Source organism: Rhinolophus sinicus, chromosome 1 (assembly GCF_057876585.1).
Source record: "Rhinolophus sinicus isolate RSI-liver-muscle chromosome 1, RSI-T2T, whole genome shotgun sequence".
Lineage (NCBI taxonomy): Eukaryota > Metazoa > Chordata > Mammalia > Chiroptera > Rhinolophidae > Rhinolophus > Rhinolophus sinicus.
Window position 1 is genome coordinate 57552160 of NC_142501.1, and position 27848 is coordinate 57580007.

Genomic DNA, 27848 nt, shown 5'->3' on the forward strand with positions numbered 1-27848 from the left:
GGTTTAAACCCTAAGTTTTCCTCACCTTTAATGCCTTGTCCCGGCACTCCTTTTCACTCCTTAACTCGAGGAGTCCCTAGCCGCCACCCTCGGGGCCCAGCCCCTCCCCTCCAAGTGCTTCCTCTGCCGGTCTCGCCATCACCTCCTAAATAGCTTTGCACTCCTCGAGACCCGTCTCTTTTCCTTTGAGTGGCGTAGAGAGAGGTAAGGAGCGGGGGTGGCGGTGGGGGTGTCACAGGATGTTATGTGTGTATTGGTCTGTGGATGTGGGTATGTGGATGAGGCTCGGCTTCCCCGCAATGCCGACTCCTGCTGTAAGTGTGAGAAGAGTGGTTTTGGAAGTCACGGTGGCCGAGTGGTTAAGGCGTTGGACTCGAAATCCAATGGGGTTTCCCCGCACAGGTTCGAATCCTGTTCGTGACGTTAGCTTTTTCCGGGGCCTCCCCGCGCGCCCACCTCAGGAAGCGTGAAGGGAATCCCTGGTTTTCGCACGTGCCTTTCGTGCACTTTCCTTTCTGTCTGGGAAAGAGAAGCCAGAAGATCTCAAGATATCTCACCTTTGGATTTGGGGGGGGGGGGATGAGGGTGATCACGGAAGCTTAATTATGCACAACCTTATGGGCTGCTAGGATGTAAGGTAATTTCAGAATTGTAGCTTTGGCATACATTGTTTCATGCTTTTGGGAGGGAATAGCAAAGGATTTGGTTGAAGAAGAAGGGTTAAGTTTTGTTTGGGAATGTAAATGCCTGTTGTGCTGTAAAAGTCAAAACTGGAGTTTCCAGGAAAAAAGGGCACCTCTGGATTTCATGACCAGAAGTCACGTCTTGTAGGTCTGATTACAAATGAAGACCCAAGAAACAGGGCATTCTCTCATTTGGATTTCCTCGAGGAGATGCACCTCAGGTACAGAGCTAGGGAGAGTAACCTACTGGAACCAACACTGCAGATCGAGCTGGAGCTAGTGTGGGAAGATAATTATCACTTTTTATTGAGTGCTCATTATGTGTCAGGTAGTTAACCAAGCTAGGGAATTAATCCCTTCTCTAACCTGTCACGCTGCTGTACTCACTTCCCCTGGTTCTTCCTACCCACAATTTCTGATTGTGGGGATATCTAGGACACTTGTGGAGGATGTTCTTTTTGTATTTCATTTTTTTGTACAGCAGCATCTCCTCCAAAAAGAATCCCCAAAGGACAGGGGGTTCAAGGGTAATTCATAGCGCTTTCTAAACATTTATACTTTGGAGTTTCCCGCCTTCATACCATTGCTCACGCTGTTCTTTCCAAGATCACCCTCACCACTGTCTCCTGCCCCCCCTCCAGTCCACAGTGTGATCACTTCCCATCTGCACATCCTTGTACCCCTTCTCTTCCAGGCTCCTGGTTACTCCAGCGGGAACCTATCAGGCTACCACCACCGTCCACTAGATCGCATGCAAGTCATCTCCTTTGACACGCCGCTGCAGAAGTTAAAATAAAAACAAATTATATTCTACCTCTTAAGTATGTTCAAGTCTGTCCACTTTCTCAGGAGTGAGTGCAGACTGGACCACTTGCTGGAGCCTTTATGTGGAAAATAGGGGTCATTGTGAGGACTACAGAAGTTAATATGTGCAAAGCTGCACTAAAGCATGCACACTGTGGCCCGAGACCTTAAACTTTTCCATAGCTGCTTTTGCTGTCTCATGACCTGGTCTCTTTTCTCTCACCGCTCTTCCATATTCTCTACATTCCACCCATGGCATTCTTTTAATTCCTAGTATAGTATTTGTTCATGCTGTTCTCTGCCTGCAATAATTTTGCTCATCCTCACCTTCTACTCAGTCTCCACTTAAATGTTGGTTCTTCTGGGAAGCCTTCTCTAACCACCTGTCACTCACCACATCCTACGCCCTAATCTTATTATGTGAAGTCTTTCTTCCCCTGTAGATGTAAATTCTTGGCACATATAACCTCAATAAAAAAAGAATTTTGTTGAGTAAATAGATGTTTTTACAGTATATGTACTTGTTTTAATCTTCACTCAGACTGCACTCTAAGCTTCTTGGGAATTAGGACTGTGTATTTTGTTTGTATGTCCTGTACTAGGTCTTACATATAGATGTGATCAAATATGTACTGTAATAGAATCTTACTAGCTCAGTGCTCAGCTTTCTACCATCCAATTTTGCACATGCTCTCAGATTTAAATATCTGGAGAGCCAAGACCAACAAGGACCAGCAGAGGGCAACCGACAACTATGTTGTGAAGGGAAGAAGGCTCCACAGTTTACAAAATGGAGGATCTGAACTGAGAAGGAGAAAGACAGAGGTTGTTTGGTATTTGGGAGATACTATCTTTTGCTCTCAAATGCTTCCCTTGTAATTTTAGAGGACTAGAGGCCACGGCGTTGAACTTTCATGAACAGTAGATAATTTCCAATTTTCACTATATCCACAGCCCTCCCCAACTCCCCGATTCTTTCATCCTTCCCCTTCCATCCCGACAAATCCTGTCTCTTTCTTTGTGTTGCACCATCAGGCCCACCTCTCTCTCTCACCATTCTTACATATTTATTACGTTCTACCCACTGGTATTCTTCAGTTTCTGATTCAGTATTTGGCCTTGCTCATCTGTCTGCCCTTAAATAACCTTCTCTGTCTAGGCTTGCAATCCCACTCATTTCAACCTCCTAGGGAACCTTCCATAAATAAACCTTCCATAACACATTCAAATTCTACTCCACTGAATCAATCCTTATTTCAGAACAAACAAAACTACACTTTCACTTGACACTTCCAAACCTTTTCTACCTCCTTTCTTGAATAAAATGTATACCCTCTGCCTCCAGCTCCATACTATCTTAATACCCCATGGTAGAAACCTTTGCTGTTTGAAACCATTGATTTCTTAATGGATTTCAGAGACACTGTACTCATTGTTTTTCTCTTAGAACACCTTCTCCATCTCATTTGCTTTCTCCCTCCTCCTGTGGAATTCTACTAAAACTTCATTCTTTTCCCTCTTCCCAAGGAAAAAATCCCAAGCGACTGTTCCAGGCATGGCCTCCCAGCCAAACCATGGTCCTCTATCTCCAACTGTCTATGTCTGCATAGCTGACCTAATGTCACCTAAAACACAAACAAAACTTCTTCCTTTCCCAGAATCGCATTCTCAATCTTTTCCATTTATGCTACTATTCTTAATTCCATCTAGTTTCTAACCTTAAGAAATATCTGACGTTTTTTTCTCCAGTGGCCTTCTAAGTGCCCCAGTTTTGCCAACTTAAATCTCTAAAAACACTGCTTTCTTCATATTATTCCCATGTCCAGGAACTTCAGCGCCCCATCTGATTAAATACATGCTCCAATTATCAATATACCCTGCCTAAATCACCTTTTTTTAAAATCCTTAATTCTTCTCAGTAAGACACCCCAATCTAATCAGGTGATAGCTTAATTCCTTCTTTCATGAAGCTTCTTCTATCTACCTCATAACCAAAGACTAGGTAATCCCACCCTAACCTGATCAAAGCTACAAATTCTCAGATCTTAATCAGAATTGCTTTTATGCAACTAAAAGGCTAATGGGGGAGAAACTAACACACAAGAATTTAATATAATCCCAAATTGTTGACTTGTTCCAAATGTTAAGAGGCTTGGATCTCTGTAGTTTATCTAGTAAAGCAAATCATTAGAGGACTTGAGCTAAAATATCTCAACTGACACTTGTTTCAGGAATGCTGTCATTGTACAAAACATTTTTGGAACTCCTTCACAGCTAGTTTATGAGCCCCATTTAAATGATTCATTACTTCAAAATTACTTTTTTAAAAAGCTGATGCATTAGCCAACTTTATCATTTATCTATTTTCCAGATTTTGTTCTAGATTACTCCTGGAATTCCCCCAGGTCTGATCCTTAGGCTTCTTCCTGTTCTTTCCTTTAATGTTTATATTAATTCCTAGAATTTCTTGATCACCTCTGGGCAGGTAACTCCTAAATCCACATCTTTAACTCTAACTCTTGCTCTTCAGCTCCAGACCCACATTTCCAATTATTGGCTAAGCACCTCTTTATGGAAGTACTTCCAATCCAGTGTTCCCCAAATGAGTTCCTTCACCCCTGAAACCTGCTCATCCTTCCTCCCTATTTAGGCTAATGACATGGTCTTCTCATTCACAGACTAGAAACCTGTCTTTATCTGTGACTCATCTTTGGTTAGTGCCCCTTGTTGAGTGCAGTGGTTAGGAGCTCAGGCTCTGGAATGACTTTCTGGGTTCAAATCCCAGTTCTTTGCTGTATTTTGTCCTTTGTTACTCCACATAGAAAATGGAGATGATAATAGTGCCTTTTTGTAAAGTTGGGAAGACTATTTAATACTTAGAATGGTGTCTGACTCACAGTAAATGCTTAATTTAGCTGTTATCCCCTTTCCTCGCAGCCAGTATCTTGTTCAGAAAGCTCCAGTGATTCCTGAGAAGCCTTCCCTCCTATGTCCCACCAGGTAGGTAGGTGACCCCTTTCCTCCTCGTCCCATTGTACTTAGTCCTTCTCTATTAGTAACATACTGTTTTGTATTCCCCATTATTTGTTCAAGTGCACCTACTAAACTGCAAATTCCTTTAAAGATTTGTTTCTCAATTATTTGTGTATCTCAAATGCCTAGTGCCATTTCTGGTACATGACAGGTAAGCTATAAATGTGGGCTGAGTGAATCTATTCAGTTACTAAGGCCTGTTTTTCTCCCTGGATGTCTCTTGTTCTCTTTCCTGTTCTATTTCAAGCTCTAATCCTCTCTTGCATGAATTACTGCAAAGCTTACTAATGTTGTCACCACTTTTCACTGTCTTCCCACTGCCACTAGAATTATGAGTTGGAAGTCACTCCTCTTCTCAAAAACTTACCTAGAAAATTAAAGTCCAAATTCCCTGCCATGTATTCAAGCTCTTCTAAGAATTGGCCCCAAATTATTTCTAGCTTTATCTTCCATTACTTCCTTCAAAAAAGTGTGCTCCAGATCCCACTAGTCTTTTTATTCATGAACACAGCCTTCATCTCCACTTGTTTTTATTCATGCTGTGATCTTAGCCTAAAACAGAAGTTGCAAACTGGTGGACCTTAGATTTCTTTTTGTAATTGAAACAACATTTAAAAGTTGTGTGATTTAGCATAAATAGGATGTTCAAAGATTCGTGAAAATAAGATTTGGCAATGTTGGGCCCCTGTTCGTATACAGCAGCAACCAACTGGAGCTTTACCACCAACCAGCTGCCCCTTCTCTCAGGGCATGTATTCGTCACCTAGCCAGCTTTAAAAAAACTCTATAAATGCACAATGACCAAGCTAATGGTGGGACAACTGGGCCTATCTCCTGGTGTTACACAACATAAAAAACATCTCTCCGATGATGTCTTCTGTCCCCAGAACTGTTAAACTGGAATCTCTCAGACTCTACATCTAATATCTAGTAAAAATAGGGACTAGAGGAACAAATTAAAGGACACCATGAGAAAGCAGTCAGTCAAATCCAAAAGACCACTCTCCAGGACTACTGGCCCAATCTCTTCAATAAATTAGTGTTACAAAGAAAGGTTGTTCCAGGAATCTGGATTAAAAGAGAAAGAGTTAAGACACATAACCTGGTGTACAATGCATGGTTCCTGGATTGGATCCAGGGTTCAACAAATTAGCTCTGAAAGTACTTTTCTTGGGACAATTGGGGAAGTGAGAATATAGGTTTGTGTTAGATTAAGGATATATTATTAATTTTAAGTGCTAATTTGGGCAATGTATAAGATGTTTTGATTTTTCAAATCTATACACTGAAGTAAGAAATTAAAACCCACCCTCTTCCTTTTCCTGCCCATTTCTCCTGACCCTGGAATGGGTTGGCAAACTTTCTATAAAGGACAAAGTAGCAAATACTTTAGGTTTTGTGGGCCATAGTTCTGTGTCAGTTACTCATCTCTGCTGTTGTAATCTAAAAGCAGCCAGACAACACGTACTTAGCTGTGTTCCAATACAACTTTTTTACAAAAGTAGACAGCACGATGCAAGCTGTAGGTTGCCAACCTCTGACCTAGAATAAATACCACTACTCCTAAAAACGTCTTTCCTGGTGCACATCAGAATCGGTGGCTTTATTTTTCCCCTCTTTACATATTGCTTGTAAATCCACTTGCCATATTTATTATGTCTTCATATACTCATCTCCATTAGGGAGTAAGTCTTTGAAGTTAGGTGCCATTTTGCTACATGAACTCCCCTATCCCCACCCTAGTGAGTTCCTTGCAGAATATTCAATGAATATTGTTTCCAAAAACCAAATCTACCCTAAAAGGAAGATTTGGTACCATTCATGACATTCAAAAGAATGAGCAGCAGGTTCTGAAAGTAATTTTGAAGGAAATTTGGGGGGTGAAGGGGGCAGGAAACACTACTGGTATCACTAGAGTAAATATATTGCCTCTTATGCTGCATATTGTGATGTGCTCATCGTTATTTTACAGTCAGACCTTGTGTGTATGGAAGTAGTAGGCGCAGTTGGCATAGATGCTCTTATGCCCCCTTTTTTAACCCCGCTAGAGTATCTAGAGTACTATTAGATTTACATTAGGTGCATGATAAATGCTCAACAAATTTAAAATATAGTTTTAGGGGAAAAGAGTACGTTCTTTTTCTCAAGACAGGGAGAAGTTGGCAGCAAATAAGGGTTTATCAAGATCTGACCATAGCAGGTAGCCATTCCAGGTTTCCTTCCTCACATTTACTTTGTTGGTTAGGAGGCATTGGAGGGTAGAGGCTTCCCTGCCTGCAGTGGCATCCCAGATTCCAAAGCAAAGATGGGACAAGGGAGAAAGGCGCATGTACATCTTCTGTGGCAAGTGTCCCAGAACCCAGGAGCACGTAGGCAAGATGTGGAATCTGGGGCAAAGGCAGAACACAGTTCCTATCACTGGAAAGTGTTGGCTGCCATAGAACAGGAGGCAGGAGGGAAGGACTTAGGAGGGCACACAGGACAAAGAAGATGTGAGGTGACTACTACTCCCAGGCAGGCATCCTCCTAAAACAGAGGTTAGTTCTAAGACTAGGGTAGGTTACGAAGCAAGGAAAAAGTAAGGGGAATTAAGGTGAGAAAAAGGCCAAAGCAGAGGAGAAACCTTCAGAAGAAGGGGAGTGATACTGAATTAAGAATTTAGAGAACTGAGTGAAAGGTTTATTATTAGTGCAGTCAACACCATGGAACAGCACATGTAACACAACCAGCAACCTGCAGAGACACTAGTGCAAAGGGTGGGGAAGCCGGAACTGAGCTTCCTGGCTCCATCTGAGGGTGATGACAGGGGGTATGGGCCTTGGTAAGGCAGGCAGGGGCAGTGGGGAGTGGAAGAAATGTAGTAACCAGACTAAGTATAGCAGCGTTTTCAAATTCCTGAGTACAATGTCCTGGAGCTAGAACATATGACTGTTCCTTACTCCTTTCAAGCTGTATCCCTCTACTCCAATCCCAGGGGAGCCATGACCCAACTACCCAGACCTATAGCAAGCTGGCCTGGAATAAAACTCCAAAAAGAGAGTTTGGGGCTGTTATATGGCCATCTCTCTTCAACCCCACTCCCACCTGCATATTAAAATAATCACACCCACTATCCCTCCCCTTCTGTTACTCTGCCAGTCACCTTAGGGGTCAAGGAACACCCCAGGTAGCCTGAAATGGAGCTGAAGCCCTTAGGGGGCCTGGGGGAGACAGAGCACAGCCTATACTCACAGACAAAGACACAATTTCTATTCCACCTTGTCTGGTGAAGATAGAATCCAGCTATACATCTCCAAGGAAATGGGGCGAGGGATTTCTTCAAAATTAATACTCGAAATCCAGAATTTTACAATGAGACCCTGGAAGGGCCAGGAGCAAAGTTCGCCAGAGGGCACAGCATCGGTGCTGGACTGTCACATCCATCACTAGAACAGAGGAAGCGCCTCATCTCAGTGGGGTTAAGGACGGTTGGGGCATACCTTATCAGGTCAGCCAAGGACTCCCTCGGCCCTTCCTCTATTAAAGCCAAAGGTTGTGCTGCAAAGGAAAAATATAAAATAGCCCCCATCCCAGTCCCACCCTATCCAGAATCCCCACCATAGGAACAGCAAAAGAAAAGTTTCAAGTTTTGTTAATTTTTTTTCTTTTTCCTTTCTTTAAAAAAAAAAAAAGTAAATAAATTAAATTGCCAACAATGTGTGGCTGGGCTGGAAAAGTGGGGTAGCCATAGCCAGGCCATTCTTTAAAAAAAAAAAAAGTAGGAGGGAGTGAAATATAAACAAGTAACAATGGCCAAAGGAAATTATCAAAATAATGTGTTACAATCACAGGGCTGGAGAGGGGTCTCTGGAACTACTAGGCCTGTGCCACAGAAGCAGTGCCTGCGTGACTTCAGCAAAAACTAGTGAGCTGCTTCTTGCTGAGCATGTTCACCCCAACAGACTAACCGCCTTCCCCCACTCCTGTCATTCCTTAATTACGAGAAAGTGTAGGAAAGAAGAGCTCACTTGGACATTTTCGGCATCCCAACTTGCACGCCTGCAGACCCAGTGGGAGCCCAGGCCTTTAAGGTGGGCTAAACAAGGTCCTGCTTGGCTCAGAGGTCCAGTCTTCCCCTCAGGGCCATCGGTGATGGCCAGTTACTGGCCCTATTGTTTATTTCTAGGGTTTTGGTTCCACCCTTACCATTTCTTCAGGATGTCTGCTCCCCAGAGCTGTCCTCTAAATGATGTTTAGTCAATAGGCCTGCTCAGATTCCCTGGTTTTGGAGGAGGGGAACGACTAGAGATTCCTCACTCCACCCTGATCCTTACAGAAAATGATTATCTTTGTGCTTTCTGAAAATACCTGGAACCAGGAATCCTTGGCAGGAAAACAGATATAGAGGTGGGGACTTTCCCAACCAGAAGGAAAATTTACAGACATCTTAGGGGAAGAAATTAGGCAAAAAGAAGGAATGTAGGTTCCCACCTGAAAGGCTGAGCAAAGTGCCTCAGGGCCCTTCAGTGCCAGAAAAGCAGGGAGATGTGTGGCTCACGTGTAAGCCACAGGGTTAAGGACAGTGGGGAAGACTCAGGGCCCAGCTACTGGAATGATGAGACTTTCCGATTTCCATCTCTTCCTGACAGCCTGCCGAGAGACTATATCTCTTCCACGCCATGTGCGAATATCATGACGAGCCCCGGCTCCTGCACCATATCATCCCCCATATGCTGGTTCTCACAGGCCATCACAACAACAGCCTGCTTGCCGGGGATACGCTTGGCCACGTAGTTCTCATAGTACCGCCGGTTCATCTGTCTTGTCTCTAGTGTGGCCAGACCCTGAGGCCAGCTCCTCTCGTGGGCATTTTCGATCAGCTCGTTGACAATAGAGGCAGGACAGCCACTCTCCACCAGGGAGCGCTTGATTACAGCCTGGAGTACAGCATCTGGGGTGGAGATCATCCCTCCCCAGCGGGTCACTCTTGCTGGCTGCAGGGAATTCACCCACCTGTGTGGAGGGGATTGGAGGTGGTCATTCCAGCTCATCCCCTTTCTCTGCATGGTTTCTTTCCCTAATAGGAACAACCCCCCACTCGGCACTTAGCTTAACCTATCCTCTCCTCCCCCTCCCCTCTCTCCTTCCATCATTGGTTCAGAAACTGCTAATCGTTCTGTAGTTGGTCCCATCTAAGTCACCACGTTACTCACCAGATTAAACCTCACAAGTGTAGGGTCCCTGTTATTTTTCTTAAAAATCCCAATACTTAGCACACACAGTGACTGGCACATACTAAATGCTCAATGAATATTTATTGAATGAAGCAATTATTCCTCTATACTGTGTGCCAGGCACCACTGTTTGTATTGTATATATTGCTTCACCCTTAACAGTTTAGTCTATGAGATGTATAGTGCTCCAGAAGTGAAAGGGTGAAAGGGATCTTAGACTTCACTTGTTTACTTCACTGCATCTTGCTACATTTTTAGTTCACTTTCCTGGATTTGCACATTCTCTTCTCTGGATTGTAAGCTACCTGAAGATAGGGATGACATCTTCTTTTTGGCCCTCCCAGCACTCACAGCCTTTAATACAGGGCTTTGTATATATGGGTACTCACCTAATTCTGGAGAAATTGCATCCTTAGGTAAGCTTTCTCTTCCATCCACCCCAAAGAATAAGAGATCCTATACTGGGGCTGAAGATTATCTTCTCCTCTGCCACTGTCCTTCATCCCAACACCTGAAAAGTGGTGGCCCCAGCCCGGCCCTTTTAATACCCTCCTTTTGCCACTCCCCTGCCCCTCCTCCTTTCGGGGTTCAGTGCCAGGACATGGAGTAACTCCATACCCTGAGTGACACTCACTCTAGGATCTCATTGTATTCAATTGTCTCCTCCAGGTTTTGAAGGTTGGGGTTGACACTGCGGATTGCACGCATATATGCCTTCAGCAGCTGGATGTCTCGCTTCTATTGGAGGGAAAGAGAACCAGGGGTGATGGTTAAGGCAGATGGCAGATGACAGACAAAAGTTATCTGAGAATGAGGGCAATTGAGACATCAGAGGAATAACCAGCCTGTAAGCTTCATGAAGGCAGAGATATGATTGTTTCATTCATAGCTGTAGCTGCAGTGCTTAGTAAACTGCTGTCACAGAGAGGCAATTTGGTAAATGTTCAGTGAATGAATGACATTGAAGAGATAAAGGGAAGGGAGAAGAGCTCCAATCTGATTCCCTACTAGGCCACAGGCAGAATATCCACTCAGCTAGGTGCATAGGCACAGATCTGTATGGTGCTTATCACCCACAGGAAGGCAGTTCATTTGTACATTAGGGACATGTTTTTCCCCACGTTCTTTGGGCCCTACCTGCTCTGCCAGCTGGTGTTTGTGTTCAGCTGAGGTCTTCTCCAGCTCTGCGATGCGTGTCTGCTGCTGCTGTACCACTGAGCGCAGGTGCTTAATGCAGTTGTGGTTTGGCAGCTCATCTTTGGGCATCTCCAGGCTGCCGCCCCGGGTAGGAAAAGAGAACAGAAGCATTCAATGGGACATGTGGACAAAGGCAGAAACTTGCTGAGAGGGCTTTCTCCTACCCCCAATTTCTAATATTAATTAATCTCTAACTTCAGGCCTCCCTCTTATTTATTCTCTTTACTTCCTCCTCCCCAGCTCCCCCCTCACCCCTTTGCTATCTACTTTCTCTGTGCTTCTTTCCCTCTATAAGACAGTGTTTTATCTACCACATGGCTCTCCTTTTCTCCTACAGATTCTGCCTGTGCACTCATTCCTCTGAGAAGCCCTAGATTCACAGCGCTAGCTATCAGCATTGAATCAAATATTTCACACCCCAAAGAAAGAAAAAAATAGGGCAAGAGGAAATATGATAGGGCTGGAAATTAGGGCAGTCAATCTGACAAAGACAAAGTAATACTGGACCGAAAGGGAAGAATAAAGTAAATCAGTCCTTAGTGTTATCACGCAGATTGCTGAATTGCTGTCTCCCTTCTTATATTAAAGCAAGAGCAAAAAAGATCAGAGTTGGAAAAGCAGCATGAATCTGAGATCCTGGGGCAGGAAGCCAGGAAGGCCAAGGACACTCCCTGCCTACATGCACAGGAGACTTGCTCAGCCCGTGAGCAGGGGACCAGAGACAGGGATACAAACGGAGCGGCCCTTAGCCTTGTGGGGCAGAAGAAGGTAAGGATCTTACCCGCAGCCCTGTTCACAGGTCACAGGCCGTTTTGGGTTGTGCTCACAGTCACTGAGGTGAGACATGAGGTTGTCAAGCCGGACAATAGCACTGCAGCCAAATACAGCGTTGTCGCAGGCAATCTGCAGCTTTGACAACATGTTCCGCATGATCCGAGGTACTGGGCGCAGGTGGGCGACCGTCACAACACTACGGTCCACCGGACACGTCTGCTGCTGAGAGAACCACTGGGTGATGCAGGCGTTGCAGAAAGCATGCTCGCAATGCGGTGCCTAGAGGGCGAGCAGGGCAAAAGGGCACAAGGGAATTAGCTGGAGCTAAGAGCCTGGATGTGATAACTGAAAGCCAATCAAATCTTGGAGCAGCTTCCAGGACCAGAGGTCCCCGGGTCACGGCAAAGTATAGCTGCACTATACTTTGGGTAAGGTATTGTGGGGGACAGGTTTCAGATGTGTCCTGTGCTCAAGATTCCAAATGGATTGTGACACAAAACAAACAAGTAAAAAGTTATATAACAATAAGATATAATGTTGCAGGACAATAGGAGAGATGACAGAAGGCAGTCCCTTATCATCTGCCAACTGGATTGCATACACCATAATTACCAAAGAAATCCAGAGGAAGGTGAGAGTCAATCAGGGCAGGTATTTATGGAGAGGACAGAATTAGAAATGGGTCTTAAAGGACAAGGCGGGGGTGGGGGGGACAGAGATTTACTGGCAAAAGGTCAATGTAAGAAAGCAAAACAAAAAAGCCCAGAACTCCTGGTAAAAGGTTAAGAGTTCTCTCTGTGTGAGCCCAAGTTCTTATGAGGGCTGCTTTGCCCTGTGTCCCAAAGGCCAAGCCTACCCCCCAAAACAGGGCTGGTTTTTCATAGAATCACATTCTTTTCAGTTTCATAAAGATCATATTTCAGCCTACTTCCTTGATAACTCAGATAACCTCCAAAGTTAATCCTTCAAAGTGAGAGGATTCCCTGGCCTCTGTGGAGACACGGTCTGGCCTCTGGCACGGGATAAACACAGTAGGCACTCGGAACATGTTGACAAACGAATGGAGTGCCTACTGTATCCCCATCACTTTGCTAGGTTGGACAATAAAAAAAAATACGCCCTCAAGATGCTCTTAAAGCCAAAGACTAAAACATAGACGGCTCTGTAGGAAGTCATTTTCAATATCATTAATCCAACTATCAGTAGATTTTTAGTTTTCACTCAAAGACATTTGATTCTTTCCAAAGTCTTACAAACCCTATCTCCAAAAAAATATTAAATTTGTCTACTTTTCCCCATCTCTACGGCCACTAATCCAGTTCAAGCGATCATCTTTCACCTGTATTACTAAATATGCCTTCTAACTGGTCTCCCTACTTCTATCTTGCCCCTTTAGAATCCATTCTACAGTCAGCAGCCAAAGTGATCATTTAAAAATACCGATCAGATCAGATCACTCCCCTGCTTAAAACTTTACAATGGCTTCCCATTATACTTAAAATAAACCGAAACACGTCCTCAGGACATTCTGCTTGATCTGGCCCTGTGCCTCTGCGCTCTCCTCACCTCACATCACGCTCCCAGCACTGTGCTTAGGCCCTTTTGGCTTCTTTCTGTTCCTTGTCCACAGCCAGCTAATTCCTGCTTCAGGACTTTTGCTTCTGCTGCTTCTCTTTGCCTGAAACGCTCTTCCTCTAAATCTTAGCATGAATGGTCCCTTATCATTCAGATCTCAGGTCAACTGTCACCTCTTTTGTGACCATTCTATCTAAACCTGCCACCCCTGCAGATGTAGACAGAATGTACTACCTTTCATGTAAGAAAGGTAGGTAAACATATATAATATGTATTCATACTTTCTCGTACCTGCCCCTCTACATACTGGAGGATACCAAATAAAGTAATGGGATTCTCTATGGGGGGCTTAGGTGGATTAGGACAAGGATGGACGAGTTCTCACTGTATATCTTTTATACTGTTGATTTCTGAACTATATGAATTTATTACCTATTCAAAAAATAAATATGATGTAGGGAATCAGCATCCCGAGCAGAGGCCTTCTACCCATGGAAACGCGCCTGGTAACCTGGCATCTTGAGGTGTATTCCTCAGAAAGTAAACCCTGGAGGTGGGGGGAGGGGTGGCTTCTAACAGACAATCGCCAACTGCCACTGACCTCTCCACATGTCACTCGCCTCAGATGATAGTGCCAGAAAACAGATAAGGCCCTGCCAGGGTGGAGAGGGAACTGACACACCCCATGACCTCTTGACACTACCAGCATAGCTTGCTCCACACCCAGCCAATCTGCTTCTAATGGCAGCAGGCTGGAAAGGCCTAGACGGGAGAGGTCCAGGGCTAGCTGCTATTGGAATACAGGCTGACTTTCATTCAGCTCAGGCATCTATGCTCCTTTGGATGGTTAAAAACTGGAAAGTGAGAATAAACTCAAAGGATCAAGAGGAGTTAGGATGTAGTCAATTGTATAAGCAGTGAGTGGGAAGGGCCATGAGACTTCATTGACTAGTGTCCTGATTTGGAAAATGGGATTCTCTCTAGTTAGCTGAAGGATGATATTCACAGAGTGCGGGCAATAAGGATCACGCAGGATGATGTCCTAGGAATATAACTGTTAAGAATTCATCTCACTCATTATACTTGCCTGTTAGTCATGAGCTTCTCCTCCTACTTGCCACAGGAACATACAACTGACTGGTCTGGCAAGGCTGACAGAGAAATGACCTACTGAAGGTGGCAGCTTCATATCAAATGCAGAGTACACAGCTGCGTCAAAAATTGGTTTTTCCAATAAATCCCAGGAAGAAAATAGGTCAGTACATACAGTTCCCACTTCCTACTTGTTGGACAGTAGGTAGGCAGGCAGAAGAGAGGCCCATAGGGAGACTGGTTGATTACCCAAAACACTACATCATCAAAACACAGAGAGAACTTAGCAGGAGAGTCCAGAAGTTCAATCATGGGTAGGAAAGCAAAACCTAGTCAGAGCCCCTGCAGAGGAAAGGAAGTTCCCAAGCTACTGTCAAAAGACAGAAACAGACAGATGACCATTTTACAGCAGAAAAATCTCAGAGCAACCTCCGAAGAAAACCTGAAGCAGTGGACTTCTGTGGCATCCACCTCTAGACAGACTCAGGAAGGCCCTATTCCTCCTGTAGTCGCCACCGCTCTTTTGCACCAAACCTCTATAGGGTGTGTATGTGGGCAGGGGGAGCCAGGACACAGTGACTTCCCCTTGATCCCATTATCTGAATATTTTCTATCGCCACTACCACCTACTGCCCCACCAAACCTGCCATCAGACCGACTCACCTGGACTGGCTCCTCCAAGACTCCACTGCAAATAGGACAGATAAGATCTTCGTCAACATCCCCCTGGAAACGGGTTACATCATACCCCATGTCTCATCACTGAAACCCAGATCCTGGAAGGAGTAACAGAGGAAAAGAGGCCAGTTCAGAAGAAGCCTACAAACATGTGCCAACTCAAACTCATTGCCAAGATCTATTCATCTGTCTAACAATTATTTATTGAGAGCCTACTATGTGCCAGTCATTTGGGGGCAAAAAGCTGACTCAAGAAACTTAATTCTAATGGAAGAAGACATTACATAAGCATACATTTAAAATATGACGTGATAAATGCTTTGACAGAGTAAGCATAGGGCATTATGAGGGCAAGAGATATAGATACCTACCCCAGGCTGAAGGGAGAGCGTGATTTTGACAGTTTTCTAGGATTAATTGTCACCAACAAGACAAGCAAGAGTTAGCTAGGTGTTGAAGACGTGGGCAGGACGGGCACTGGGTTTTACGCACATGAAACAGCACAAAGGCCCATAAGTAGGAAAGCATATGACGGCTTCCAGGAACTCTAAGTGGTTTAGAAAAAGGCTGACCTGTAGGGTGCAAGGTAGGAAGTGTCTAGATACAAGGCTGGAGAGGCAAGCAAGGGTCAGGCCCTGAGAAGTCTTGTATAAGGAGTTTGGACTTTTTATCCTGAAGGCTATCGGAAGCCACTGAAAGATTTAAAAGGAATGATTGGATAAAAGGTCCCTTTTAGAATCACTCTGTCAATAAGGATGAGACTGGAGACAGGAAGAGCATGTAGGCCGGAGAGAGATGCTGAGAATCGGAACTTAGGTAGTGGCAATGGGGATGAAGAAGGAGGGAGGTTCAGGAGAGCAAGGACTCAAAGAACAGTGGGGCTGCCATGCCCCTTCTTTGGGCTCCTAGGGGTCAAACCCAAAGAAGAAGTCACTGACGGGTGACTGAACCTCCTGTGTGGGCGGCCAACTGGTGGGCTAATTGGATCAAAGATGGGCACGTGATTCAAGGATAGCCAGTGCACAGACCAGCGGTCAGCTGTGATGTCGTTGGAAAAGATGAGCTGAGTCGATCAAGTTGTTCTAGGGAATTTAGAATCAAGCTGTCCAATGTAAAAAGGTCGGGGAGCGGTGGGATGTAAAGAGGCTTTGATAGGTCAAGTGCAAGCTAAAGTACAGCACTGGATTAAGTCAAAACTGGCTGGATTCTCCCCAGTTCTACTACGCACTAGCTGTGTGACCTTGGGCAGGCTATGTAAACTTCCTAAGCCTAAGTAGTTTTTTTTTTTAATATAAATAGATAAAATGGGTACAAATAATAATAAAAGTGATTTTCATAGAGTCGTCCTCAAAGAAATAATGCATATAAAACATTTAGCAAAGTGCCTGCTGACACACAATAAGTACTCAATACATGATAATAACCATTATTTATGTATACATCTAATTTCTACTACTTGATTAAAAATTCCTTAAGAACAGAAACTCATGTTCTGCATCCAGCGTAGCACCAAGCACAGTTCCCTACAAATCAATAAAATGTTTGATATATTTAAATGTTCCTTTAACTAGGAGCCTCTGGGCAACCAGGATATAGTGGACATCTACTATTTTGCCTACCTTACATCTTATTTTCCTCTGTTTTCCTTTGGAAACCATACCCTGGCTCCTAGTGGACATGTGACCCAACCCAGGACAATGAGAGTGATACCTGGGACTTCTACGGGAGCTCTCAAGAGGAGCTTTTTCCCCTGGGTTGCATAGCTGGTAGGATGTACAACCCACAGTGGCTGGTGACCATTTCTGCCATTAAGGAGGACAGCCTGCTTATAAAATGAAGCCAATAATGAAGAAAGCGGGCTGAGAGATCGAATTCAAATGAGATCATCTGAGGTCCTGGATTCAGTCATGGCTAAAGCCACAATCAGCTTTTGAACATATGTTACATGAGCCAATAAATTCTCTATTATGTTTAGGGTGGTCTGAGCTGGGTTTTTGTCTGTCTCGACTGATAAAAATCCTGATTAATACACAAGCTAATGGATCTAAGAAATCACAAGACTCCCTTTGGAACCACTTATCTTTCTTTACTCATTTTATATAGGAACAATGACACCCTGTGACATTACTACAGTTACCATGACCTCCATCACCATTGCTCTATATACTTGTTTCTCCATCTCTAGGGCCTTTAAAGTTCAGGGCCGTGGGCTTAGTAACAATCCCTCTGAAATTGTCACTGTCAACCACTTTGGCCTAGCTATTGGAAGTGAAAGTAAGAGAGCAGTGGTTCGAAGTGAACAGGAGGTGAAACAGAGACAGGAACTAAAGATAACTCGTCAAAAGCTCGATTTCAAAGGAAGGGAAAGAACTAGCTAGAGAAAGAAAGGAGGTTGAGGAAGTGGGCTGTGTTGGGGGTGTTTTTCTTTTTGATGAGAAAGGCTTGAGCATGTTTATGTACTGAGAGGAAAGCACTAGTGAAGAGGGAAAGATAAAGACAGGAGAGCATCTGGTCACCGAGGTAGCAGTAGGTAGGGAGGTGATCTGGAATTATGTTAAACAGGAAGAGGGACACCTCTAAAGCAGGAAGGAAGGAAGAATGGTGCAAAAAGAAGTCCAGATAGGTTTTTAAAAATCACACCAAGAAAGTTTTAAAAATCAGATAATCAGTTATTAATTTAAATTAACAGTAAAGGTACAGTTAGGTGATTATGGTAATATAAGCCCATTTGATGAATATGTCTTTTAAATGATGTTTACAGGAAATATGCAATAACATGATACAATACGTGTAGATTGAAAAAGTAGGACACTAAATTGAATACAGACCTGTTTACAGATCTGTTTAAAAACATGTGTATTTATAAGTAATCCATACATAAAAAGAGACCAGAAGGAAATATCAAAATGTTAACAGTGGTTTATTTGGGTGTAGGCTAAGGATAATGTTTTTTCCTGCTATTTTTAATTACCAAATATTTTAATGAGTACACATTTTTAAAAAATCATAACTCAAGAAATAGGAAAAAAATTATATTTTTTAATTTAGAAATTACTTGAGGATAAAAAATACAGGAATGCTTTAACTTTTGAAGTACAGGAATAAAAGATGAAAATTTGATCATACCCAGTTTTTCCCATTGACCTGGTGAAGACAGTCTTATTTTTGCTTAACAGTTAGAATGGACCATAAGAGACCATCGGGTTTAATATCCCAGGGTAGGAATCCTCTCAACAGTAACCAACTGTGAGTTACCCTGTGCTGAGACACTCCTGGGAAAGGTCAAGGTAGGGTGCAGCAAGAGCACAGATGAGAAATATCTAGCCCAGCCTCACTTCTCTCATTCCAGAATGCCTATGTCCCTCTAAAACAGGGTACCCAGAGCTCCACATGTGGACTGACCAACATGGACAGAATGAGACGATTACCCCTTTTCTTCTCTACTTCAACTAACGCAACCTAAGACTGGTTAGTGCTGTTCTAGTTGATAGCCACTGCCACTCTCATAGTCCAGAAAAACACACAGGGCTGGGACAAAGGGGAAGGAGAAAGAGAAAAAGTCAAGAAGAGGATATCTGAGATAGCTTCTACATGAGAGCAAAAATATCCCCAAATACCTGTAATTCATCTATTGAACTGTTGACTTTATAAAACCTTCCTCAATTAAATAAACAAATTGTAATTTGGTTTCTCTACAATAGCTGGAAAATTAGTCACAGGAAAAAAAAATCATTGCTGCCTTTAAAATGTACCAGCTATGAAAAGACTGCGAAGATAGACTGTTATGAGAAAAAAACTAAGATACAGAATAGTATATGTAAAGTATGCCACAAGGAGCACAAAATCACTATGTAGTGTCTGTGCTTACGTATGCATGGAACTCTCCAGAAGGATCCAGAGGAAACTGCCAATAGTGGTTGCTGCTGAGGAGGGATAACTAAGGAACAGAGATAGGAGGAAAATTTTAATTTCCTTATTTATCCTTTTGTGCCTTTTAAAAAGATTTTCCGTGTGTGTCTTCACTATTCAAATAAAGAAATAAATCAGCTGCCAGATGGGAGGGGGGTTAGGGGAGTGGGTGAGAAAGGTGAAGGGATTAAGAATTACAAATTGGTAGTTACAAAATAGACTATAGTCCCTGTGCTTTACTTTACATCCCAATAGTCAATGGGATGTAAAGTAAAGCACAGGGACTATAGTCAATAATATGGTAATAACTATGTATAGTGCTAGGTGGGTACTAGACTAGTCAAGGGGATCACTTCTTAAATTATATAAATGTCTAACCACTACGCTGTACACCTGAAATTAATATAAAATAATACTGAATGTCAACTGTAATTGAAAAATTAAAACCGGGGAGAAAAAGGTGAAGGGGAATAAGTGGTCCAAATTTCCAGGTATAAAACAATAAGCCATGAGATGTAATGTACAGAATAGGGAATATAGTCAATAATACAGTGATAGTGTGGTACGATGTCACATGGTTGCTGGACTTATGGTGATCACTTCTTTAGGTATATAAATGTTGAGCTACTACTGTGTATACCTGAAACTAATATAATATTGTGTGTTGGCTATATTTTAATAAAAATCTTTAAAAAAGATAAAGAAATCTGTAATTATTCTAAATTGTGAAAGTATTAAAGTTAAAACAATGAACACGTCCAAAATATTCACTTAATGTGTCATATACTATACATGTCATATATGTCATATAGTATATATGACACATATAACATCATATATTGTAGTAAGGTCTGGAAAAAAATGTACTCTTGCAAGAAAAAGTTGATCAAATTGAATCGCAACAAAAAAAATAGGTACTGTCCCCCAAAACTATATACCCTTTAACCTAGCACTCACACTTCCAGGAACTTAGCCTTAAGAAATAATTACACAAGGGTATAAAAACAATATACTAGATTATTTATCTAAGTATTATTTATAATATAATAGCAAAAATGAAATCAGAAGTACCACAAATATTCAGTAAAATTCTTTTTTTTTTCAGTAAAATTCTTTACATCCATAAAATGGGATAACATATAGCATTAATAGGACTTAGATATATTTCTTATTAATAATTGACTTAAATTACTTAAAGGTATTTATTATTTATATAAGTAAAATAATATATCTATGCATGTTACATATGTTATAGTGCAATTTTTGTTAAAAAGTATATGTATATTTATATTTATGTTTGTACACATTTATATTGGAAAGCATCTAGAAAGATATATACCAAAAATGTGCCAAAAAAATGTACATATTTCAAGAGACGTTATCTATGTATTATTTTTTGAAGTTGAATTGAATTATGGTAGCACTGTGTAGTATGACGTTCGCTCAAAAGATGGCGTTAATCAAATGAATGCTAGTGTCATTCATTGTATTACAATTTCCCCCCCTTTTCCCGTCTCCCCCCCGCCCCCCACACTCCGGTTCAAGACATTGTTTGTCAATCTAGTTGTGTAGGATACAGCTCCCTGGCCCATGCTGGTGTTATGAGCCTTGAGCTCCTCCCGGCTGAGGCAGTTGATCGCCAGTCGTCGGTCGGCCACTCCTAGCTCATGGCAGCTCTCACCAGCTGCCGGCCGCTCACGATGGCTGCTGGCAACTCACACTGGCTGCCGGCCACTCACAGTGGCTGCCAGCCACTCAAGCGGGCCACCGGCCATTCATGGCAGCACACGGTAGCCCATGGTGGCACATGGCAGCACATGGCAGCCCGCTGCAGCTCACCCCGACCTCCAGCTGCTCATGGCAGCCCGGCTCTAGGGAGAGCCGTTGTTCACAATCTTAGCTATAGAGTGTGCAGCTCACTGGCCCATGTGGGAATCAAATCAGTGACCTTGGTGTTAGGAGCATGGAGCTCCAACCACCTGAGCCACCAGGCCGGCCCTGTATTACAATTTTAATACAGTTTTTTCCTGTCTTAAAATGCATATACAGGGGCCTCCACGTGGCTCAGTTGGTTAGAGCGCGCGCTCTGAACAACAAGGTTGCCGGTTCAATTCCCGCATGGGATGGTGGGCTGCGCCCCCTGCAACTAAAGATTGGAAACAGCGACTAGGCTTGGAGCTGAGCTGCGCCCTCCACAACTAGATTGAAGGACAATGACTTGGAGCTGATGAGCCCTGGAGAAACACACTGTTCCCCAATATTCCCCAATAAAATTAAAAAAAACATGCATATGCATTTTTTGACACCCTCTGTATTCAAGAAGCTGTCTCTAAGTACAGACTTTTAATATTTTTAATTTCACTCAGTTTTGCTTTATTGGTTTTTTCCTACTTTTTTAAACAATGATCACATTTTACTTATACAATTAAATAATAATGAAGTCAACATTTATTGAGCATTACTATATGCTAAGCACTATTCTAAACATTTCTTGTATATTAACTCATCTAATTCTCACAAAAACTCTATGAGTTACTCTATGAGATAGGGACTGTCATTATCCGTATTTTACAGATGAGTAACAGATGCACAAAGGTTAAAAAACTTGTCCAATATCATACAGCTAACAAGTGGTTCAGCCAGATTCAAACCCAGGCAGACTGGCTTCAGAGCCCAAGCTTTTTAACCACTGTGCCGAAATGCCTTTCAAACTGAAAAATGCAAGTTACAAAAACATTATGTATCCTATGGTCCCATTTTTATAAAACAATTTAAAAAATGAAAAGTAATATATGTAGTGTACATACATATTTTTAAAAATCGAGTTGATGAGATTATACTTTTGATCTAGGTTATATTATTTCCGCAAGATTGAATTTTTTAAAAATATCGCGCTCTCTCTCTCTCTCCCCCCTTCCCTTCCTCCTTCTCCTTCTCTCTCCCGCTCCCTCCCTCCCTCTCTCTCTTTCCTTCTCCTTCTCTCTCTGCCTCTCACTCTCCCCCCTCTCCCCTCTCTTTAAAAAAAAAAAATATCAGTTATCCTTAGAGCAAGGGGCAAAAATTAAAATAACATTACCATTTTTTCCCTGCTGCTAGGGGGCAATGTAGAAAACTGGCCTAGAGTTTGTACTATGCTTCACAGCACTTTCATTTTAAATCAATGCTAACAATATTGTCATAAGGAGGAATACAGATTCTGAAAACTTATCTTAATGGGGTCTCAGGAGATCCCACATCCCCAAAATAAACAGCAGAGTACTTGCCTCAGTTAGTGCAGAGATGGCCAGAGGATGTGGGAAGCCACCAGGCAGGGTTATAAACTGCAAGGTTCCCACCATAAAGTCAGGGTTTACAAAACTGCAGAGATGCTGGGCGTTGTTCTTTCTAAACTGACCCCACCACCACCACCACCTCCACCACTAATCTTATCTGCTTAGAGAGTCTCCTGTTTTATCTATCCTCCTATAAATGCATCCATTCAGGGGTGCGGCCTCAAAAATTAAGGGGAAATTTAGATTTCTTGTCTGATGGGGGTATTCCCTGTTTGGCACCTATGGGAAACAAATGCTGACATGCCTCTGTACAACCTTGGAAGCCAGCTCCTTGCTCTGTCACCAGGCAGATAGTCAAGCTCACAGGCTAGACTCCTTGACTACTACTACTACTCTCTGGGACTCTCAACACTGCTGTGGGGCTGTCACAGGGACAGGATATCATTCCAAGGGGGATGCCTCACAGGAACTCACTGCTCACTGCCCTGGGGGCAGAAGCCTTAATAAAACTGAAACCACAGAAACCTCAAGAGTCACAGCCAGTGACCACAGCCACTGGAAGCACAGTTTCCTAGATATTCTCCTTGAGTTAGAGAATAGGAAAAGGCCTTGGAAGGTTTCACGCAAGTTGGGGAGTTGAACGAAAGTAGCGCTGAGTTGTTCCTTCAGGCATACAGGCGTCCTGCCAGCCTTCCCGACGTGAACATCCTGAACCCAAACTGAAAAGTGCATCATTCCCCGTCTGCTATTCTGCAGGTCACAACCAAACCAGGTAATTATGTTACTTTCCTTCCTCTCTGTTAACTGGGGTCTCTCTCTCTATTCCTGGTCAGCATTATTATAAAAATGACCCCTTCCTATACCTTTTTAACTTACTGTTGCAGTTGTTTTCTCTGGTCCACACCTAGAGAGCACGAGGAATTTGAAACAGATTGTTTCTAAAAGGACCCTAACATTTATCCCTACTTATTCGGGGTTTCTTGAACCCATGTACAGGTGTGCAAACCATGCACATTCACACATACATCCAAACTCTCACTCGAAGATAAACATTAGAGAAGCCACTCCAACCCATAATTTGTATTTTTAGGGGAATTGGTCATGCTGTCACCAATTCTTGGTAAATGCATAAGGGTAAAACCAGATATCTGTGCTCCCTTCTAATTCTCCTCTCTGCCCAGAATACAACAGATGTGCAAAGGGCTGAGGAGTCTCCAGCCCCAATTACTACAAGTCACCAGTCACACAGGGAGAAGGCCCTGTAACCTGCCCCAGTGTAAGGAAACAGGTGACTCCTAGAACCTCAACCTACTGACTAAATTAGCTGGGGAAGTGTCTCACAAGTGTCCCTAAAACATTTCTTCCTTATCTCCCTGTCTCACAATGAAGGAATAGGTCTGGAAAAAAAGAAAACTGAGTCAAGAATCCAGAAAACTGAGTGCTAGTTCTGCCTCTATTACTGACCAAATGTGTGACCTTGAGCAAGTTACTTAACTTCTCTGGGCCTCAGTTCCTTTACTCCACATGAAATGAGACATCCTGGACTGCATAAGTTCTAAGGTATTCTACAAGTTCCACGATTCTAATATTCAGCATATAAAACAAAAATAGGTATATTAGGGAGTGATTATGTTGTAAAAGGTGTCCTGGCTTTACCACTAACTGACTTTGCTCTCTTTGGGTAACTCTCTTGATTTTTTTAAGTGAAAGGAAGTAGTCTTTTTTTTAAAGATTTTATTGGAGAAGGGAAACAGGACTTTATTGGGGAACAGTGTGTACTTCCGGGACATTTTCCAAGTCAAGTTGTTGTCCTTTCAATCTTAGTTGAGGAGGGCGCAGCTCAGCTCCAGGTCCAGTTGCTGTTGTTAATTGCAGGGGCTCAGCCCACCATCCCTTGTGGGAGTCGAACTGGCAACCTTGTGGTTGAGAGCCCATGCCCCAACCAACTGAGCCATCTGGACACCCGGGAGCTGAGAGGCAGCTCATTGACTTCATTCTAGTTGCAGAGGGTGCAGCTCACTGGCCCATGTGGGAATCAAACCGGCAGCCCCGTTGCCCAGAGCTCGCGCTCTAACCAACTGAACCACCCAACCGCCCCAAAGTAGTCTTTTTTATTTAAGCAGTAGAATCCTTAGAGTGAAGTCACACCCCCTCTTAGAGAATTGAGTTCTTAGGAACTCAGTTTCCTCACCTGTGAGATGAGGGGAAGGGCTACACTGCCTCTGAGGTTCTGTCCAATTCCAGAATGCTGTGATCCATACTGGATTTACTACAGGGGATTTTAAAGTTAGGCTTCTTTAGTACATTTTAATGGATCCACTTTACAAAAGAATCCAGAGGGCACACAGTTCTTCAAGAATTTATCTAACACCTAAAATGAGGCTACCAGGCTTCAAAAGCCAGCAAGGACCTCCTACTTGGTCAGCAGCACCAAGCACTATTTGTGCGATTGTCCCAAATCTCATCTTCACCCTATATACACAGCCCCCTACCAGGAGAGATGTGTAAAAGAAACAGAAAACACAATCCTTGTCCTCCAACTAAAGTGTAGGCGAGGCTTGAGCCCAAGGAGTGAATATACAGCATATCAAATACATAAAAAGACATAAAATTTACTAAGCAATTTACCAACAAGTAAAAGTTAATAGCTAATGTAAGACATAAATATGCAAAGAACAGACTGATGTGGGTTAATCATGGAAAGCTTTTTGCAGCAAAGTATTTTAAGAATCAAGTTTTCAACAGCAGAAGGAACCCAGATTGGCAGAGAAGAGGGTTGAAGCCTGGAATGGGGATTCTGAGTCAAGGCTCTTTACCTTCCAAGTGTTGGGGGGCAGGTTCCCTGTTCACAAGGCTCCAACCCCCTGATGCCTCCACTCAGTGCCACTCAGGAGATGCTCCCAGTAACCCATCTTGTTGGCTATTCTTCAACTGAGTCTTCCTTCCTAGTGACAAACTCCATCGCCAAGGGGATGGATGTGATGTCACAATCAGCACTCTATTAATAGGAACAAGGAAGAAAAAGGTGAGTCAGGGGAGCTACTTCCACTTGGCAGTGAGACTGGACAGACTTGGATCTGGCGGTTGGTTGGGGAAGATGAGACAACTCCATTAAGGTCTACAGGTTTCTGTGCTAGACACACAGGACTCCCATGTAAGGAATGAGATCGTGTGGCTAAGGAATCACACGCATAGTCTAGGAGACTCAAACAGAGCTGAGAGGGGGAGAGAAAGGGACAAGAAGAAAGGTAGACAAGGGGAGCTGTTTGAAGTAGACAAAGATTCTTTTATTCTGTACACACAACTACCAGCAATATCGATGATTCTAAATCTGTGGCTATAAGATGCCTATATCCACGGTACTTCACCTGCACAGTATGATGCTTTCATGTTTCCAAAGTGCTTTCACATTAATTCATGTAAAAAGAATTCTGGTCCTTATCCTCCAATTGGAAAATACTATTTCATAAGGAGAAGATATTCAAGAGGGATCAGGGTTTTTTTAAAAAATGAAAAGGCAGTGAATTGGGAAATTACTCCAGGCTGGACAACTGGGAAGACGAGAGGTAGCAGTAATGATTAGGCTGACTAGACTCTCATTACTAAAAGGATGGAACCATGTAGAGGGAGATAAGCCTTCAGATGAACAGTGCTGAGACATCTATTCAACACTATGCAGGAGAACGGCAACCATTCAAACTCCTTTCCTCACCAACACATGTCTATTGCTAGATTAAGGGCTGTGCTAGGAAGGAATTGGATGATGATTTGTATACATAAAACAGGGACCATTTCATCTTCTGAGTCTGGTACACATACTCATTAGTTTACTATGCTCATCAGCCACATGCTTAGTGTGCTATTTATACACTAATCAGAGAGCAAAGTGCAATGCCTGACACTCTTCCCTGTGGTTGGGGGGCGGGGGTAAATTGATATGTTTCTCCCCCATTCAGAATACAGGGAAAGGTATAATGCTTCTTCCATTTTCACAACACTGTATTTCCCAACAGCCTGGTATATGCCCCCTGTACCTCAATAAATGCTTCCAGGAACCAGTGCTGTTGGCTCTGCTCAGTCTTCTTCTAGTGACAAGTTCCAGACTCAGAAAGCAAATAGTTGCCCATACTGGGAAAAATCAATCCTACTTCGATGCTCCCTTGGCCAGAATAAAACAGTATTTTTCAACCGAGAGGAGGACCAGGAGTCAGGAGACTTGGGTTCTGGTCCCAGCTTTGCCAACTGTATGACTTTTAGCAAGCCATGTAATCCTTCTGTAGTTTTCCATTTCTTCACCTGTCAAATAGGGAAAATGATACCTGCCTTACCTACCTTATATATTGTACCGAAAAATCAAATGACATAATAAATGTGAAAGCACACTGAATACTGTACTGAGGGCCAGAAGGAAATGCTTGAAAGAAGCTTGTTCCTTCTTTTCAATTACTGGGAACCAGGTCCAGCCACAAAGTTAGCTGGACACACAGGGTAGTAACATTATTGCATCACTCAGATTCCCTAACACTAGTCTGTCTACCCCGTTCCTCTATGGGGGAAAACTATCCGCCAAAAACACTATCAGCTTCTTGCCCTATTGTCAGACTCTAAAACCACCTGTATAGGAAGGGATTCGCTACCACTAGCACAGCCCAGTCCCCAAGAACAGTGGTTCAGTGGTCTCATTAACAGCACATTTCCATTAGGTGGAACGAAGTCAGTTTCTGAATGGGGACGATGTCAGTCCCTCAGGCAAAACACCCTCATTCCTCCTCCTTCAGCCCCCTCTCCTCCCATTCCTCAATTTCCCGTGCGTCCTACGTTGCCAAAGGCTTTCCGGTGTGTGAAGCCTGCGAAGAGGGCTTGGCTGCAAACCCAGGGCAGGGATGTAAGGAATGTGAGATTCCTTCATGGAGGGGTGGGAGGGGGAGAGGGGAAAGGAACGGAGGAGCAAGACAAGGCTGCCAAAGACAAGGCATGGGAGACGAGCCAAGCTATGGCGCTTCGAGGGCGGGGGTTCAGGTTCCACCGCCCTTGCCCAGGCTGGCCCCCAGAATGTTCCCTTCTCCTCCCGGCCCATCAATCATTGCCCATTTAAACACCACGTTATTCCCCCAGGTCCCCTCCTCTCTGTCCTCCAGCCAACCCAGGCCCCCTCCCGCACTTAAGGCTCCCCTACTCCAATGAACCTCCCCAACAACCCACCCTCCAGTGACCCCTTCTCACCTTCCAACGCCTCCCTATTGCTGCTCCCTTCCTCCATTTTTCATCTTTACTCCTATCCCTTAATCCTGACCTCCAATATCTCGAACCCCCGCCCCAATCCCCCTGGGACTTCGCCCCCTCCCTTCCCACACCCACTTTTAGGTGGGAACCCGCGCAGGCGCAGTACGCACCGCCTTGGCAGCGGTCTGGACTCTGTACCCCAGCCCGGCTGGAGCTGAGGCCGCAGCGGCCACGGGACAGCCCGGGTGCCGTGTCCCAGCCTTTCCTGGGAGGGGAAGGGTAAGGGAAGGAGAAGGAGGAAGGTTCGGACCACTAGTCGCCGTGTGAGACAGTCCTTTGCCCCGCCCACGGCTGCTACGCAACCCGGCGGAATCTCGTCACCAAACCCCACCTCT

General features: G+C 43.6%; 1 protein-coding gene, 1 long non-coding RNA gene and 1 other non-coding gene across 6 annotated transcripts; 2 read left to right on the forward strand and 1 right to left on the reverse strand.

Annotated features, from left to right (window-relative positions):
• The first annotated feature begins 64 nt into the window (after positions 1–64).
• LOC109452948 (uncharacterized) lies at positions 65–11656 on the forward strand. The gene is made up of 3 exons (XR_002138213.3): positions 65–204; positions 4425–4487; positions 11519–11656. It is a non-coding gene; the product is annotated as an uncharacterized LOC109452948 (long non-coding RNA).
• On the forward strand, positions 342–423 carry TRNAS-CGA (transfer RNA serine (anticodon CGA)). Its single transcript has one exon. It is a non-coding gene; the product is annotated as a tRNA-Ser (tRNA).
• Positions 7171–27829, reverse strand: RNF41 (ring finger protein 41). Of its 4 annotated transcripts, XM_019742288.3 has the most exons (8): positions 27624–27789; positions 25047–25228; positions 18918–18986; positions 15035–15147; positions 11712–11983; positions 10871–11006; positions 10368–10471; positions 7171–9512 (listed from the first exon to the last, which is right to left on the reverse strand). In XM_019742288.3, the coding sequence occupies exons 4-8, from the start codon at positions 15122–15124 to the stop codon at positions 9161–9163; spliced, it is 954 nt and encodes a 317-aa protein (XP_019597847.1). In that variant the 5' UTR covers positions 15125–15147; positions 18918–18986; positions 25047–25228; positions 27624–27789; the 3' UTR covers positions 7171–9160. The 4 variants fall into 4 exon arrangements, with proteins under 4 accessions (XP_019597847.1, XP_019597844.1, XP_019597845.1 ...); XM_019742285.3 differs by lacking the exon at positions 18918–18986 and having other exon boundaries at positions 27624–27791; XM_019742286.3 differs by lacking the exons at positions 18918–18986; positions 27624–27789 and adding an exon at positions 27454–27565.
• Between the last annotated feature and the right edge of the window lie 19 nt (positions 27830–27848).